At 37.5% G+C, this 17,716-nt stretch overlaps 2 protein-coding genes across 3 annotated transcripts; both read left to right on the top strand.

Annotated features, from left to right (window-relative positions):
- Positions 1-4,745: 4,745 nt before the first annotated feature.
- Positions 4,746-6,397, top strand: LOC133721689 (uncharacterized). The gene is made up of 2 exons (XM_062148370.1): positions 4,746-5,457; positions 6,160-6,397. The coding sequence occupies exons 1-2, from the start codon at positions 4,834-4,836 to the stop codon at positions 6,220-6,222; spliced, it is 687 nt and encodes a 228-aa protein (XP_062004354.1). The 5' UTR covers positions 4,746-4,833; the 3' UTR covers positions 6,223-6,397.
- A 2,672-nt stretch (positions 6,398-9,069) lies between these two features.
- Positions 9,070-12,403, top strand: LOC133720315 (uncharacterized). Of its 2 annotated transcripts, XR_009851805.1 has the most exons (7): positions 9,070-9,143; positions 9,243-9,427; positions 10,228-10,639; positions 11,130-11,246; positions 11,647-11,706; positions 11,935-11,985; positions 12,117-12,403. XR_009851805.1 is itself a non-coding variant. In XM_062146568.1 (4 exons), exons 1-4 carry the CDS (start codon positions 9,116-9,118, stop codon positions 11,156-11,158), a joined length of 654 nt encoding a protein of 217 aa, XP_062002552.1. In that variant the 5' UTR covers positions 9,070-9,115; the 3' UTR covers positions 11,159-11,286. The 2 variants fall into 2 exon arrangements, 1 of the variants encoding a protein (XP_062002552.1); XM_062146568.1 differs by lacking the exons at positions 11,647-11,706; positions 11,935-11,985; positions 12,117-12,403 and having other exon boundaries at positions 11,130-11,286.
- The last annotated feature ends 5,313 nt before the right edge of the window (positions 12,404-17,716 follow it).

Here is a 17,716-nt window from a genome sequence, read left to right on the forward strand (position 1 = left end):
CACCTGTTTTTGGTTCTATCATGTTTGTCTATTGTGTAATTGCATTTCTAACTGATTCAAGGTCACAAGTCTAGCATTGATGATGAGTTTTGTATAGATAAGCTAGTAGATGTTTGTTGACTAGTTGTACATTACAGTATGTTGTAGTCAGTACTATTACTTTTGACGCATTTTTTTCCAATGCCAAAATGAGACAATTGTAACACCTGTTATATATCCCTTCATATGTTATATATGCTTGCCTGCTTGCAAATGTTTGTAAATACATTCTCATAAGTTTCAGAAATGCAATACAATTGACAGATAGAAACAATCACATATACATTTCTCATAAGTTTTTAAAAATACATACACTAGTTCAGAACATTACAGAGTATCATTTGATAATCAGCATTAATAGCCATCTTGAGAGTAACAAGAGACTAGAAATGCATAATAAAGAAACATGAATTATGTGTGTGTTGGTTCTATTGACGTCTTCCACTCAAAAAAAAAAAAAAAAAAAAAAAAAAACATGAATTGTATTGATACAACAAATAGGAAAACTGCTAGTGACAACATCAATGGTAAGGGGTGTTTGGCTGGCTTCTTCATCCTCTTCAGCACACATCCAACAGGGCTTCTTCATCCTCAAGAGCTATAGCTAGCCTGCAATCTGCAATAACATCAGTAATCTGACCCAGCGCTTTGGATGCAGCAGCACGATTGCAAAAACAAACAGCTGTGAAAGGACGAGATTCTGCATTACATGACAAAGCAGTAGTATAATGTTCAACAACTTCAGTATGCCTCCCGGCCTGAAATGCTTCGTTCCCTGCAACCTGTAATGCAAAATTTATTATGGACTATTTCGGTTCTAGACTCCAAAACATGAAGATGACGAAGATGCAGAAGTGCATTAACGATTATGTGCAATCTCCTTCAACCTAGAATTTTGTTTACAAAATAACCCAATGTAACATTCATTTAGATAGGAGCAATTTATAGATAGATTACATCTTATACCACCCAAAAAATGGACGTCTACCTTTTATTTCTTAGTTACTGCCAAAATGAAGTAAAGGGATATCCATTGAAATATGTTTCAATTCAAGAACTAGAAGCCATACCTTATCTCTATTTCAATTCATATAATTCTTTCACATGAGCACTTCATTCTTCAATCTAATAGAACCCCTAAACTAACCAATTCTGAATGTACATGAGCACATAACAAACGAATCGAAATACCAAGAACGTGAATCACCTTGGTTCTAGCTAGACAATGTTGTCAACCTGTGTTTGGATGTATTGCACAAGCTCCGAAAACAAGAACGCAAATGCACTCAAACTGACCTGAAACAACCGTCAAATCCCAAAATCAGCAAACATCCAAAATCTCATCAATCACCCAAAAATTCAATAAAAGCAAAAAAACCCAGGTCCTCATCACTCAAATTAAGGTTAATTGAGTACAAAGTTTCGATCTTTCCCCTTAAATCGAGTACCCAACACACAGAGATCCATCAAAATCACACCCATTAAGTTCAGGGATTAGTAATTTGATGCATAACGAAACAAAAGTGAATGAGCTAGAGAGAGAGAGAAGACCTCTTGTTTTCCTTTGCTGAGAGGCCTGTCTAGGACGTTAGGCAGTAGCTTCATCTAACCGTCTTCTTCTTCAAAACAAATTACAGTGAGGTAAACTAACCGTCTTCTTCGAGATCGCTACCGTCGTCGTTGGGGTCGAGCTCGGCGGCCTCAACCTGATCGGGAGGGGCCTGGAGAGAGTCGCTTTCGACGATGTGAGAGCGGACATTGAGCACGTTAGAGTTGGAGAGGACGCCGAACGACTTGTAGTTTTGGATAACGCTACCCGACAACATCTCTTCCAATCAATGGTGGTGGGATTGCTCTGGATTAATGGACTATTTCCTTGTAAATTTCTGCAATTGAATTGAAATCTACGGCAAGAGTGGACTATTTCCCTCAACAAATCAAATACTCACTACAAATACAAAACCCACCTGATTTCTAGAGAAGTTCATGCTCGATTTACAAATTCTCTGAGTGAGAGAGAGAGAGAGAGACGAAGAGAAGAAATTGGGAGGCTTGAGAACGGACCCGAGTTCAGGAATTGGGGTTAGATAAGGGTTAAATCACTGTTTATCACTGTTTACGATCTCAGTCGTCCAAGCTCATTAAACCTGATCAAAGGGCTGGTAGCCTATCCCTCAAGTTGGCCAAAAATAGGTATCCCTCATTGGAAGGGGGCTGTATATATATATCATAGAGATGTTCTAAATAAAACAAACATTACATAGAAAGTTCTAAACTGATCCCCATCAGCCCCCTCCAGTTCCCTAATCATTCTTTCCAGCCAAACGCATGTATTTCCAGCCAAACTCATCACCAACCCTAGAGTAACCAGCCCTAAGAATAACAGAAAAAATTAACCCAAAAAGTAATACAAATAGGGCCACAACAATTGAGAGCTTGGCGGCTCTTCTGGAGCTCCATCACTAATGTTTCACTGTTGTGTTGTAGCTCCTTCACAACCGTTACATTGTTGATTGTGAACTTTTCAACCATATTAGATAGTTTTCTAACTTCACTAATAAACTCCTCACTTCTGGAAGAAGACTCCTCAACTCCAAAAGAAGATAAATACGAGCCTAATAACTGGTTGATCTCACAAACTTCTATAAAAGCAACAAACTGATCACATTTCAATCAATACCAATATAGCCTATTAAGATTGTCTGCTGATCGGAAGACCTTTCTACACTCCACATCTCTGAACTTACACTTCATACACATAGGAAGGAGTTTAACTTTAGTGTTCAACGACTGATCAGACATATTAGATGCTTCTGACATCACCCCAATACTTGTACTGAAGAAAACTAAAAAAGAAAAAGAAAAAAGCTTTAGATTACAGAAGGCAAAAGATCCATTCATTCCCAACCAAACAAATGCATATACCATTATCATTCTGCATCATAAATTGGAATCGCAGACAGTAAACTACAAATTAAACAACAAAAGCAGAAGACTTTCTAAAATAAAAACAAAAATTAAACATCACATATGGCTCAACTTCAAATAAAGCACACATCTTTAGCATAAATTTCAAGTTTTAAGAGATGGGTAGTACGGTGTTTACCTGAGAATCTGAGATTCAAGGATTGAAGATTTGAAGCCTTAAAGAGTTCAAAGAGTCGCACTGTTGTAGAGATGCACACCGCAGTGGAGGTGGCTCGGCGGACGGTGGCAAAGGAGTTAGCTCAGGCAGACTGAAACTCTGAAATGGGAGGTGGCTCGGTGGCTGGAGCCTGGAACTCTGGAAGGATTCCGCCAAATCGATCTGAACGGGGAGACAGGGAGAGTATGAGAGTCGGGACTCGGGACCAACAGCAACAACCCAGCAAAGCATTAGTACTTTTTTTTTTTTTTTTTAATTTGGGTTGTACCCCCACTTGGCAGATTTTGGCCCAATTTTTCCCTTGGGCTACAACCCAAGTAGCCTAGAAAAACTTAAAATGTCTTGGTTAGAACTCACCAAGTGACCAGTAAAATGTCTTGGTTGGGACTCACCAATTGACCAGGTTGGTTGGTTGGTTGGTTAGGACTTTATAGGCAAACTGAACTGGTTGGACTCACCAACCTCTTAGGCAAATTTACTCTAGCGATCAACTGTTTTTTTTTTTTTTTTGGTCCCTCTTATCCTCTCTTTGGAATATTCAATGGAGTAACAAATACACAATTGGGAAAAAAAAAAAAAAGACTCGTCATATGAGCTGTCATGTTTTTCACCCTGAAATACATAGGACATATTCGTATAAGTGTTATGCTTTCATCTTAAATATTGTTTTTTTCATTATTTGTTATAATTGCGGTGAATTTTAAGGAGTAAAGAGAAAAAGGGCAACTATTGGCTGTTTGAATCTATAACAGCTTGAAGCTTTGAATATTGGAATTCCAGTGATAATGGAATGGTTCTTTTAAGGCTAGAGTCTTGTTCTTTATTTTATCTGTTTCAGTGATTTCCTTCCACAATTTTTAAATATTGAATATTCTATTATTTAAATTTATAATTGCAGTGAGTTGTAGAAAGTAAAGGGAAAGTATAGTGGTGAATAACAAATTAGATGATTTTGAAGCAATTCGGGTTTTCTTAGATTTATAAAAAAGGGGGGGGGGGCAGGGTTTTGAATTTTTCATTAGATTATTAATTAAAGGGCAGAGTTTTGTATTTTTCATTAGATTTATTTACTTTCATGTATATTTTAGAATTCTCAGGTCGTATGTTTTTGAAGTAGTTATATAACATAAATACTATATGTTTCTTTTCGCTGTTATCATTTTATAATTATTAAATTAAATAAAAAATAATTTGATAAGGAAAAAAAAAAGTATATCTTCGCCTCAGGCCTTTACAATCTCAGGACCGGCCCTGTGTATCACTGTGCTACTACCACAAATTTTTTATCTACCTCATGATGGTAGAGGAAGGATATATAATGACATTTTCTGACTTGAGTTATCAATATATCGACATGATATTCATTCAAAAAAAAAAAAAAAAGGATTTCAATAAAAGTCTAAAGTTTATTTTAGATCATTGGATATTTGGATTCATTATATTCATATGTCATTGTCTAGTTAAAAATTTAAGTGGCTAGGTAAGTTGCTCCGTAGAGGATCACTGTCCCTGCTTCGGGAAACAACTTCCAATTTATTACCGCCCATAAATATGTAGTCTCCACCAAATAAAGCAGACCACCACCTGTCAGTCTGTCACCTATATCGGCAGGCCTCCAGACGTCTCCAATCTTTCAAATCCCAGCAGAGATGCTCACTTCTTCCAAGGCCAAGGCTACAGTGATGAGATCTTTAGAAGATATCATGGCTTTATTAGTCTTCATTTTCTCTCAGGTAAACAGAACTTTACTTCTCTATTTTCTTGATTTTTCTCTTGCCGTGGAAGTGTCTGCCGATCTTGAGGCTGGAGGTGCCAGAATCTCGTCGACTATTTCTGTCTCTCGGATAATGGACAACATTGCCGGATGCTTTGCTCATTACAGTCAACAACCAGGAAATGAACATGTTCTCACCCGGCTTGGATCCTTAAAGGCACAGGTGAATGTCATCAGAGATACCCAGCAAGACATCAAAGCCACCCAGGAAGATCACCATCGTCGTTTGGCAGAGATCGACCGGGAAGTGCAGGGCTTCTACAGAGTGTGTGATACGTTCCCTGAGCGTCAGCAGAGGGTATTTGATACCCAGCAAGACATCAAAGCCACCCAGGAAGATCACCATCGCCGTTTGGCAGAGATCGACCGGGAAGTGCAGGGCTTCCACGGAGAGTGTGATACGCTCCTTGAGCGTCAGCAGAGGGTATTTGATTACCAGGAGCAAGTGTGTCAAGGCCAAATTCGAGCTGTGGAGTCTTTGAACAGGACTATTGCCGAAGTAAGTTCATCTTTCATCTTTCACCATTTTGATTTTGTTTTGGCTAATAAGTTTTTGATAGTTTCTGGGTTTTGTGCGGTGGGTTTTTGTTTTGGCTCATAAGTTGCTGATAGTTTCTGGGTTTTGTGCGGTGGGTTTTTGTTTTGGCTCATAAGTTGCTGATATGTCATTAGCAGAGTTTGAAGACTTGTAAGTGTGCGTAGTTGCCTAGTACAAAGTAATGAGAATCTGTTATCATATGTCTGCTTGGGAAAAATATGTCATGACGACCTGCTCCTCTGCCGCCGTTTATTTTGTTTGCACTTGGACATCAACAGAGCTGCTGCCATGATTTTGTACACAAACATTGATAGAATTTGAACCTTGTTAATTTTGTTTTGGCTAATAAGTTGCTGATAGTTTCTGGGTTTTGTGCTGTGAGTTTTTGTTAATTTTCAGTTTGAGTTTTTGTTAATTTTGCTCCTAGATCTTGTATTATTATTATTTTTTTTTGGTTCTTCAAAAGCTCAAACCAAACTACTGAATTTTGCAAGGGCTGGTTTCTCAAAAAGCTCAGATCTGTTTCTGTTCTCTGTATTCTCCAAACTTTTACTGTTCAGCAGTTTTTGTCCTTCATGTAACAAAACAATGAGCAGATTTCTATTGATTTGCCATCTTTGCTATCTTTAATTGAAACTTATGGCTGTTATTGATTTCTGGCAGACACAGAGGCGGATGGCGCCGGTGCGGGGGTGGGGGCAAGAAGTGGATGATGTGATCGAATGACTTTTTGATTCTGCATTTTAATTTCTCTGTTTTATTTAGTTGGAACAATGTACTGGAACTATTTGAAGTTTGGACAGAATTGTGCTTTATGTGGTTGGAACAATGAATTGGTACTGTTTGAACTCTGTTTTAACAGATGTTCTATGAAGTTTGGTTATAGAGAACTGCTTGTATTCGTCAAGACCATGCATATGTCTTGCTGGAAGTTGGTGAAACAGAAGAAAGTAAACTGGTGAAAGAGAGTCGATTGGCCATGAGCAGGATGGCCCTAAATAAACTGGTGACATTGGTCATCAATTAAAACAATCAACGGCTGTGATTGCTTCATCTGCATTTTCTTAGTTTCACGGATGTCCTCTTCTTATCCTGGCCACACACACACACACTAGTTTACGGGTTTTTATGGGTTGGGCCTAGCGGGCTTTTACAGGCTGGGCTTTTGACTGGCCGGGCTGGACTTCAAACCCCTAAACCAAGTCCGGTCCTCTACTCACCGGGTTGGATCTATTGTGGGCTTTTCTGCGGGCTGGGCTGGGCTTTTATCCTACTGGTCTTGCTGGCCTCTATCGGCCCCCTTGATCCGCGGGTCAAATGATGAGGCCTATTTTCAGGTTTCAGTTTAAAAATGTTTCATGTCTCATCTCTCAAGTTGAACTGCATGGGCATATAGTACGTGGTATGTCAGGTACACATCTTAGGAGGATGTGTGATGTAGTTTTTAATATATGTCCTGCCGTCCTGCGTGTGCATGTGTCTCAGTATGTTACAGCAATACAGTGGGTCACACAGTGGGTCTCTTTAGTGAGAATAATAGATGAAAACTCTGATTCTTAAGAAAAATATAAACTAGTCGAAAAATGAATTATCCCATATATGCGACTCATACCATCCCCTATTCTCTCTCCTTTTTTCCCCCCTTGTTTTTTTGTTTTTGTTTTGTTTCCATACATAGAACTAGCTAATTTATTTTTATTACTGTTTGTTTTTTTTATTGTACATTCGCATTTTTGGGAGGAAACTATTGTTGGAGCATGTGACAAGCCTTGGGTGACAAAATGACAAAATCAAAATCTCTAGATCATATACACAACTGGGTTTGTGTGTTTTGTTAAACGCCTGATTGGCTTATGAAAAGTACCAAAACAACTTAGTAATATGCTTTATTTTACTAGTGAAGGGACATACAAAGGTGTCGTTTTAGATACACTTATTTAGAGTATTGAGCAACGATTGCGGTGAATTTAAAAATATTAAATTTTTACATGTTTTTCACTTTTCAAGGGGACGAAGTAGAAGATTAATATATAATAAACGCAAAATCAACGTGCAAAAAGTACCATTGGCTTAGCAATATGCTTTCTTGTACTTCCAACCTTTCAAAAGTCACCGCAAGTAAATTTTCATTTCTGTAAATTAATTTAGTAGTATATAATAAACGTCAGATTGACTTTTAAAAAATATCATCGGCTTAGTAACGTCAGATTGACTTCTCAAAAAAAAAAAAAAAACAGTGTATTTATTTAAGGGAGCAAAAAGCGTAGCTACCTTCGATATCTCATCACACATGGGGGAAAAAAATCAAAAGGGATGAATATATATTTTTTTTGAAAGGAAAGGGATGAATATATTAGGTTGGCAGAAAGTAATTTGATGGCAACAAAGACCATTTTCTGCATCCAAACAAAAAAAAAAAAAACGAAGACCATTTTTTGCACTCATTATATGAGTATCAGAGTATATGAGTTAATACAAAACCAAGTATGATACATGTATATCAATTAAAAGACAAGGGGAAAGGGTACCCTCACCAAGAGAACAAAAACAGAAAACAGAAACCTCAGCCTGGAAGCGAAGAGGAACAATCAAATTTTAAAATATTACAGAGAGGGCGGGTTCTGAAACCAATCAGAAGGGCACTGAAGTATCAAGTCATTGGCCATGTCGCTGTCAAGGCCTGTAGACAGGAACACTTGTGAAAATTGAAAAGCCATTTTTTTTTTTTGGCTAATATCTTTTTATGGTGTCACAATTATGTTTAGTTTGTTTCATTAAGGAAACACTTATCCTAATCTGTTTGGATTGATTTGAAATCATATTAAGACAGTTCCGAGAAGTTGTGTATTTGAAATGGCAGTTAAAGGGGGATGGCAGTTTCTTGATGGAGGAAACTGTTATTACATTGCTATATATATATATATATATATATATATATATCTCTACCACCATACATAGAAACTATTATCCTTAACAACGTTTTGGTCCCTTCTGATACACCAATACATACATTGCAGATATTAGGATTCTCTGGTGATTAGGCTGCTGTGTACTTATGTTTTTCCTTGTGTCTCTTTGTTTTCTCTAATTAGTACTAGTTAATAAGGGAAGTTTGAGGGTCACTCTTCAGTTGTAATATCAGACTAAAAGACAAGTTTCTTCTTTTGTAGATTTCTACATTCTGGTATCACAGCTTTCCAACATTTTGTTGGCTTGTGCCTTGTGCGTTTTTAGGGTATATCTAAAGCGATCATGATGAAGAGGAAGAGCCTGGAGGAGGAAGACAAGGATTCCGAGGATCGGTGCTTCCACTGCTATGATGGTGAAGGTGTTATGATTTGCGAGGACGAGTGAGTTCCTCCTTTTTCTTCTCTTCAATTTGGGTTTATAATATAACGTAATTTTTGGAATGAATTGCTTAAGCTAGAAGCTTCATTATCATCAGCATTGCCACTTGTATCTTTTGTTGTTTTTCAACCTGTATTTTTTCCTTTATGACAATCATGCACCATCTGTCGTATTTTCTGTTTCTTTTTTAATGCTTATTAACACATCTACTGGTATCAGGAGTTGCTTAAAAGTGTATCATCCAAGATGCGTAGGAAAACGGAAAAACTCCATGGACTCTGGAATGGGCTGGACTTGTAGTAAGAAACTTAACTTGCTGAGGATTAGTATTTATGTTGACTCACCATTTGTTTAATACTCCAAAATGCTCATATGTTGACTCACCATTTGATTTTCAGGAAGGCATTCTTGTGCATTGTGCTATGGTACCTCAACGTTTTATTGCCTTTGTTGTCCACATACATCATGTGAATATTGCCTAGGTGATTCTGAACTTGCACCACTAGGAGATTCGAATGGCTTGTGCAAGAGCTGTGTAATGCGTATTCTGGCAGAAGAAAAATCAGAATATGGTTTAGAGGGAGTAAGTTAAATAATTCTACTTTTTATCAATTTTTAGCAATGTTGTTTACTACTTGTGCCATTGAGCAGTGTATTCATGCTCACTTGATCATTACTTTCTCTTCATCTTTTATTCATTTGGAATTTCCACATAAATGACGTCCTGTTTGGGTTAGCTCTGTACTTTTATAGATGGTTGTATCCTTTTATCTCTTTCATTATTATAGGTAATGAAACTAGAGGAAAAGCGGACAGCAAACCAGTAATAATCATACTTGGGCTGTAGCTATTCAAACTCAAATTCACATTTCCCAAAAAAATGATAACTACGAGTAATACAGGATGTACTAGAATTGTACAGTGATTTTAGATACAGATGTACACGGTATAATGAGTTATACAACATGTACCACAGATGAAAAATGAAGCCAGATAAGGATAAAGAATCGCCTACCTACTGATAATCTCTATGACTTGTGAATGCAATTTGAAAGGCTTTCTAGATATTGTCTCATCGGAAAGTTCTAGGTGAACAGAAGAGACCTTGTATTGTCTGCAATCTATAAATTTTGCCTCTTTATAAACCAAGGTAATTATTTTCAATGTATCTGAACTTTAATGTTGTTGTACTTGATACAGGTTGAGAATTCTAAATTATTGAATTATTTTTTAGCTCAGAGTGGAAGATAAGGCATCTGTTTTGCTTGGTCTCTTTGCTGTATTATATATCATGGTTATGCTACTTATCCTAATTTCTGATTCTATAGCATGTAGATTTCCTGATTAGTGTTCCTTTTGTGGTTTTATGTTGTTGAATTTCAGGAGAAAACAGACTTAGAGGATCAAGATGAACGGTGGCGATTCAAAGAATATTGGGAGATCGTAAAGGAAAAAGAAGGATTGACTTCAGAAGATGTTAATTCAGCAAAATCCATTTTAGAGAAGAGAAAAAATTGTTATATTGATGAGAGTGATGAAACAGTGAGCTCTGATACGACCATAACATCTGATGAAATGAAAGCGAGTCCTAGATTCGAAAAGAGCTGTTTTGCATCTATTATTCCTGAGAATATGAGGCTTGTTTACATAAAGAAGAGCTTACTGGAGAAATTACTGAAGGAGCCTGATCATTCGGAAAGCAAGTTACTAGGGAGTTTTGTGACAGTGAAAAATAACCCCCGGGACAGTATTCTGAGAAATGATTACCATACTCACCAATTTTCACAAGTTAAAGGTATTGTGTGTGCTATGCAGTCAATATCATGCGATGCACTCTGTTATTACTAATGTCAGATTGAAAAAATGTCAGCCTTGTAGTTTGGATGCCTTGACAATGAGGATTATGGTTAATTTTTCAAAAACCTGCAATTTACCCTTCTTTGATTATAGTCTAAAAATCTATAATTTAACACATGAAGGATAAAATAGTAAATATAATAGCAAACTGAATTCAAAGAAATTACAGAAAAAAAAAAACGTTTTGTTAACTGCAATGGCAATTTCTATTTTTTTTTTTTTGGGAGTTGGCAATTTATCTACTATTAAGAGGCTAGTCTATGATTGACTATATTAGCCAAAAACCATCTTTGATTGGATATGACCTACCGTAATGAGAATATCACGAAAAGATTCATCTTCAGTAAAGGAGATGTAATCTTGTTACCACTATTGGCTTTTAAGTGCACTAATAATCTTTTTGTTTGCTTTGTTTTATTTCCTTGCAGGCATAAAGGAAATCTCAGCAACCAATTAATGGTGAGAGCAGTAAAATTCAACTGCAAGTTTCCAATTTTCTATAAGATATTCCCCTTTCTCGGCTTTCAGATCACGAGCTCAGTAAGGTAATTGATGTGTTGGAGGCCTTCACTTTTCCAAATTTCAAAGCTGACATTCCATAGAAAGCTGGGAATGTAACTTTTCAAAGCATCGGTAACAAATGCAATCTAATGTTTAATTATCTTGAGTAAGGGTTAACCTTAAAAAAATATTTGGCGAGTGACTGTGCAGACATTGACATGTACGTTGTCTTTATTGCACTTTATTTGCAGCTTTCATGTACTCTTTCTCACCAACTGCCTCTATAAATTACATACTCAAACATTGAGGGATAGTTAATGTTTCATACCATTCCCAAATTATCTTATCATTTCTGGAAACACAAAGATTGTTTGCTGCTTTGGTAATAAAAATATTGATCTGAAATTTCCCTCCATTCATGGAATTCCACCTTGCTTCTTGCAGGAAGAGTGTGAAGATTTGCGCCAAAACATAGCATATGGCCATCTAAAGAAACCTGCATTTGTTAGTTTCAGTTTCTCTTCTTACAGATGTTATTGGTTTGAATATATAATGAGCATCCTTTCAGTAGGTGTAGGTGTTTGGCAAATTATTTGTATTGTAGGTGTTTATTTTTCAACTTTTCACTGTGTCAAGACCTTCAACTTCCAACTTCTTCTTTGGAAAAAAATATATATATCATATATACATAGCTATTTCACCCGACCTTGACCCAAGTTTATTGTTTAATAGGTTGAGCTGGAAAAGAAGGCAAGAGAACTGCATCAGGACATAACTAAGCATGTAGGTGTTTCTAATTGATATTCACCTATCTTATGCTTAATTATTTGGACTATCTTGCCAACCTGAACTTGAATGTATTTCTCTTCACCTTTTCTGATCCTTTCTGCATCTTATGGAAATATTGCTGTCAGTGGATTGAAAAGGAGTTGGAGAAATTGCAGAATTGCATTGATTGGGCAAATGAGAAGGGAAAGAGAAAAGAATATCCTTCAATAGTACTTATGATTTGTTTTTCCATCATTCTTAATGCAAATTAATTTTGATGTTTTATAATGATCAATAGACACATTACACCTGCAGTCATCAGTAAATGAGCACCAGAACTCTCTTGCTATTTTTGTAACTATTTCATTCAGTCCAAGGTTTTTGAATTTTGCATTGTGATTAGGAGGAATATGGTTCTAATAAGCTTGATATAAATTGGTAATCGAATCCCTCAAACCTAAAGCTCTCGAGTTAGCTTACCAAAAATTTAGGACAGTACAAAAATGTTTAGTTTAAATTGTAGTTACATTATCTTATCCCCATTTCGTCAAGCTTAATATATGGTTGTCTGATTCTAGCTAGTTTTCAAGTATTTCATTTTTTCTTTTTTTTTTGAAAATATCTGGTTTAGTTTTTTATGCATCTTTTTTATGTAGAATACCTGGTTTTTATCTCTATGTCTGGAAAAATGATAGTGAACCTTAACCTGTTTGTGCTAAACGCTAGCTGAACATTTGGACCAGAGAGAGCTACTAGAGAAACCATCTGAACAGGAGCGACTATTAAAGTAGATGCCAGAGGTCATTGCTGATGTCATAGATCGTGAACCCGGTTCTTGCTCTTCGGAGTCATTGGTGATAAAAAAGGCATGAATTATGGGAAGGTTGTTTTAGTATCTTTCTGTGTCAGTTCAAGGTACGGTGTGTATATATAAGATACTGAGGAATCCACAGAGGAAATCCTCAAAAGTTTCTTGTTAGCCTCAAGTTTATGTTTTGAGGGAATTCATTACTTACTGCACTGTTATTTTTGAAAGCTGGTGATTTACTAATTCACCAATGCATTCTTTGGTTCATTGCAGTTCAAGTAAAGCTGGCAGAATTTTGAAACAGATTGATGTGAACTGGATTCAAGTGCACACTCTAGTAAACTGTGTTATATATGTATATTATCTAAGTCCTAAACAATGTCTAGTTCAGTGGGACATTATTATATGTCTTAAGAACAAGACATTGCATTAAGCTGGACAGAGATGTATATATGTGGCTGGTATTGAATTCAATTGTCAACATGAGTTTGCAGACTTAATTAAATGTATAAGTCTAACTCATTATCTGTTATGATTTCAAATTCAAATGAATACAGTTAATAAGATAAATCTGACCCAGACAAGTTTGAAATTACAGTTAGAATGGCATATGACAGTTTCTGTCATGCATGGCTAAACTCTATATATTATCATGTTTTGGTCCCTGCTGATACACGTTCTTTTCTCATTTCATGCAAACTGAGTCCCATATCTACTTATAAGGAGAAGTATCAAAATGAAGGAAAATTCTACAAAATGTTAACGTATGACATGCATACAATTGCCTTAAAAGTGGTAATTTGAGTCCTCAAAATAGTAATATTAGTCCTCAAAGTGGTAACATGAGTCCTTAAAGTGGTAAATTTTCTTAGTTACCACATGAGTCCTCAAAATAGTAATATTAGTCCTCAAAATGGTAACATGAGTCCTTAAAGTGGTAAATTTTCTTAGTTTACCATATGAGTCCTCAAAATAGTAATATTAGTCCTCAAAGTGGTAACATGAGTCCTTAAAGTGGTAAAAATAGTTGATGTATGAGAAATGTTAACATACCATAGCTTTACCCCAAAATGAATGAATCCAGTTCTTCAAGTATATCAAAATGAATCAATCTAACAGTTGATATATTGAAAATACCAGATAGAGCAATATATTGCAATATGATTGATAGAACAGCTTGACAAGAGGATAGTTTACTCAAAGAGAACACAGCAATTGCTAACGCAGTGTAAACCTCACCACTGAGGAAACTTCACTGCGTGGTTTGTAACGTAGCCAACACCAGAAACAAATTCACTATGAATCAAACATTACCCCTCCATCACATGTTCTTTTTGCAGATGATGTTCTACAGGGAGGTTCAAGGCATTTAAAAAATTTAATGTCCTTCATGGAGGAGTATGCCATGAATTCGGGCCAAGTTGTGAACAAGGCAAAGTCCAATGTCTATCTGGGTAAATTTGCGATTCCAAGACAACGTCGTATCAAAAGAATTCTGGGGGTGAATATTGGCAGTCTTCCATTTACCTACCTGGGAGTACCAATTTTTATTGGCAGGGCCAAATCTGAATATTTCCTCCCCATTGCTAACAAGATCAGATGTAAGTTGAGCTCTTGGAAAGGTAAGCAGCTTTCACAGGCAGGTAGGCTGCAGCTGATTTCTTCGGTTATTCAAAGTCACCTCATTTACAGCTTCCAAATTTATGAGTGGCCACGTGAGCTACTGTTGAAGGTGCAACGTTGGACTCGTAATTTTTTCTGGAATGGAGATCCTTTGAAGGATGGCTATGCTTTGGTGGCCTGGAAAACTTGCTGTAGACTAAAGGAAGAAGGTGGATTGGGATTGAAAAACTTATTTACGCTTAACAAATCCTTGCTTCTGAAGAGGTGTTGGGAGGTAGTTGAGAGAGGGTCACCTTCTGCTCTGTTATTGCATGACAGATTCCTCACGTCTGGGCTTCATTGCATCACTTCCTACAAAAAGTCGTCCATTTGGCTCGATCTCAAGAAACTATGGCCCTCACTAATTGCAAACCTGCAATGGGTAGTTGGGGATGGTAAAGTGGTGCGGTTTTGGAAGGATAATTGGCTGGGTCATGTGCTTTTCGAGTCTACCAATTGTGACCCTTTGTTTCACCCTTTTCTTAATGACAAAGTGTGTGCTTTTATTGAAAATAGAGAGTGGAAAATTCCATGGAGTTTTCAGAGGTCTTTCCCTAAGGTGGCTAACGACATTTCGGTTTTGCCAATCCCATCTGAAGAGTGCAGTGATAGACCGGTATGGGCTACTGAAAGTTCAGGTACTCTCACCACCAAGGCAGCTTATGGTTTTCTATCTATGCAGCAGCCTAGGCCAGCTTGGGCTAAAAAAATTTGGCACCCTGCTATTCAGCCCCGTAAGAGTTTGGTAGCCTGGAAAATTATGCTGGGAAAAATTCCAACTGATGTGCAAATGCAGCGACGAGGCAGGGCCCTTTGCTCTCGGTGCCACTTATGCACGTTGGCGACCGAATCCCTGCATTACCTTTTTGTGAACTGTTCAGCAGCTGCTGGAATATGGGATTGGATCTTCCCACTATTCAGGCTTCACTTCAATCCAGCCTATGAGACCAGTGAGTTTTTTCATGAGGATTTAATTTCTACATTCTCTGTCTCCACTAAGCTGTTATGGTTCTTATCAGTTTGCAATATTTTTTGGTGTGTCTGGACTGAGAGAAATAGTCTCAAGCATGATGGGGGGGGGGGGGGGGGGGGGGTTTGAGCCCTACAGGTTTAAACAGAAGGTGATTCTTTCAATTGGTGAATCTGCTAGATTAATTTTTAGCTCATCCTCTGTTCCACAATCTGTTCCAATTTTTGGGCTTTTAGGTTTGTCTCAACTGCGGCCTACGGCTCCAAAAGTTATCCAGGTAATGTGGTCCCCACCTCCTCCTCTTTGGGTTAAAGTAAATACAGATGGATCATACCGTGATCAGCTTCAAGCAGGGTGTGGAGGTGTTTTTAGGGGTATTGAGGCCTCTTTTTTAGGTGCTTTTACTAAAAAGGTAATTGTCCCTTGTGCTCTTGACGCAGAGTTGATTATTGTAATTGAGGCGATTCGCCTGGCCTGTTTAAAAGGGTGGTTGAATTTGTGGGTAGAGGTGGACTCTTTGATATTGCTCTTTGATACTCCTCTTAAGGTACCTTGGCGTCTGCGCACACAATGGAGGAACTGTTTGCATTTGTCTAGACAGTTGAATATTCATTTTTCACACATATATAGGGAGGGGAATTCAGTGGCTGATAAGCTTGCTAATTATGGTGCCTCGCATGGAGATTTTGTCTGGTGGGAGGTGGTGCCTCAGTTCCTGCATTCGGCTCTGGGTGGTGATTTCTCTGGTCGCCCTTCATATAGATTTGCTTAATCTAGACGACTTATGGTTTTCATTCATGAGTTCTCAGCTTGTATTCTTTGTTCTGTTATTGTTCTTTTTGGTTCTAGGGAATGGTTTTGGTCTAGTCCCCCATTCCCTATCTTTGTTTTTCTTTTTATTGTAATAAACGGAACCGGGCGTGGGGCTGAGCCTCCCAGCTTGGCTGGGTTCCAAACCCTTAAAAAAAAAAAAAAAAAAAAAAAAAGTTTACAGAATACAAGTAGTGATGTTTTTCACAATCACATTCACTAGCAACACAACTAACTTGGTTTACAACTGATATAGTTTCTAACATAGATGGCTTAAAGCCTTACAACCTCAATCTTCCACTTGATTCCAGAATCAACGACTCACTGATCTCAAGAACAATGACCAAGATGTATGCAGTGAGAAATACTTGCAGAAGATAATTAGAGAGTTAAGCAAAAACAGTTTGTGAAGACTAAGCAACACACTATGAAACACTTAGATAAAACAACTCTACTATTTTTCACGATCAGTTTTAAAATCTTTTATAGAGGAGCAAGACTCCCCCTCAAAACAACATCTCTTTTTCACCACAGAATAAGATAAACATGGAAAGGTTGAAAACTGAAATCAATTCTTCCTAACTGTATGCAAACCCGATCTCTATCTGATATGCATTTTGAAAACCTTTTAATGCAGTTAAGTGTATCAAATCAATTTAACCGATATGCATATCAATTTTAAATCATGTAAAATGATATGAAATGAATACCACCTTTAACTCAAGATCAGTGAGAATGATTCTCCTTGATTTTCTCTTCATGTTCTGCATGTTTCTTTATTTTCCTTGAACCACCGGGAAGGTAGGAGAGGTACTCTCCTAGTCTTGTACAACTTCTGATCTCCTAGTGACTTTGGGAATGTGTGTGTTGAATGAGAATAGCCCAACATACTTACAATCTCCCCCTTTGAGCATTCCCATTCAACACACACATTTTTCTTCTCCTATCCTGCAAAACAGACTTCACAGACTAACCAAATACCATACCAAGAATCAAAAACCTTAAGGAGACGAACCTAAAGACGTACTTGGATCGAAAGAATCAATTTCCATCCTTTTCCTGGATCCAAGCATGAGTTTAAACCACTCGAAATAAAACAAAGTAAGCATCCAACCATTCTCGTGCTTATGCACTTACAAACCAAAATAACTAAAATATTGTCCAAGGAACATAAAAAGAAGAAGGAAGAAAAATAACAGAAATTGAAAAAAAATATTTACTTCTCCCCCTTTGAATGGGAAAGCGCAGCAATCTCCTCCTTGAGTTTGGTGATCCGTTCATAGGCCTCCTCGCTATCGATCGAGTCATCACTGTACCCCGATGCAATCTCCATGCGAGCAGCCCAAGTGGAGGGTCCAGGATCATCGCCAGCAGGAACTCGAGAAGCAGGAGCAGCAGGGCGGGGCATGGCCTCCCACTGAGGAAACCCAGGAGGATGACTTTGAACAATCTGGACCTCCAAAGCAAGATTGTTGAGCGCAGTGTGGCAGCGGATC

Source organism: Rosa rugosa, chromosome 7 (assembly GCF_958449725.1).
Source record: "Rosa rugosa chromosome 7, drRosRugo1.1, whole genome shotgun sequence".
NCBI lineage: Eukaryota > Viridiplantae > Streptophyta > Magnoliopsida > Rosales > Rosaceae > Rosa > Rosa rugosa.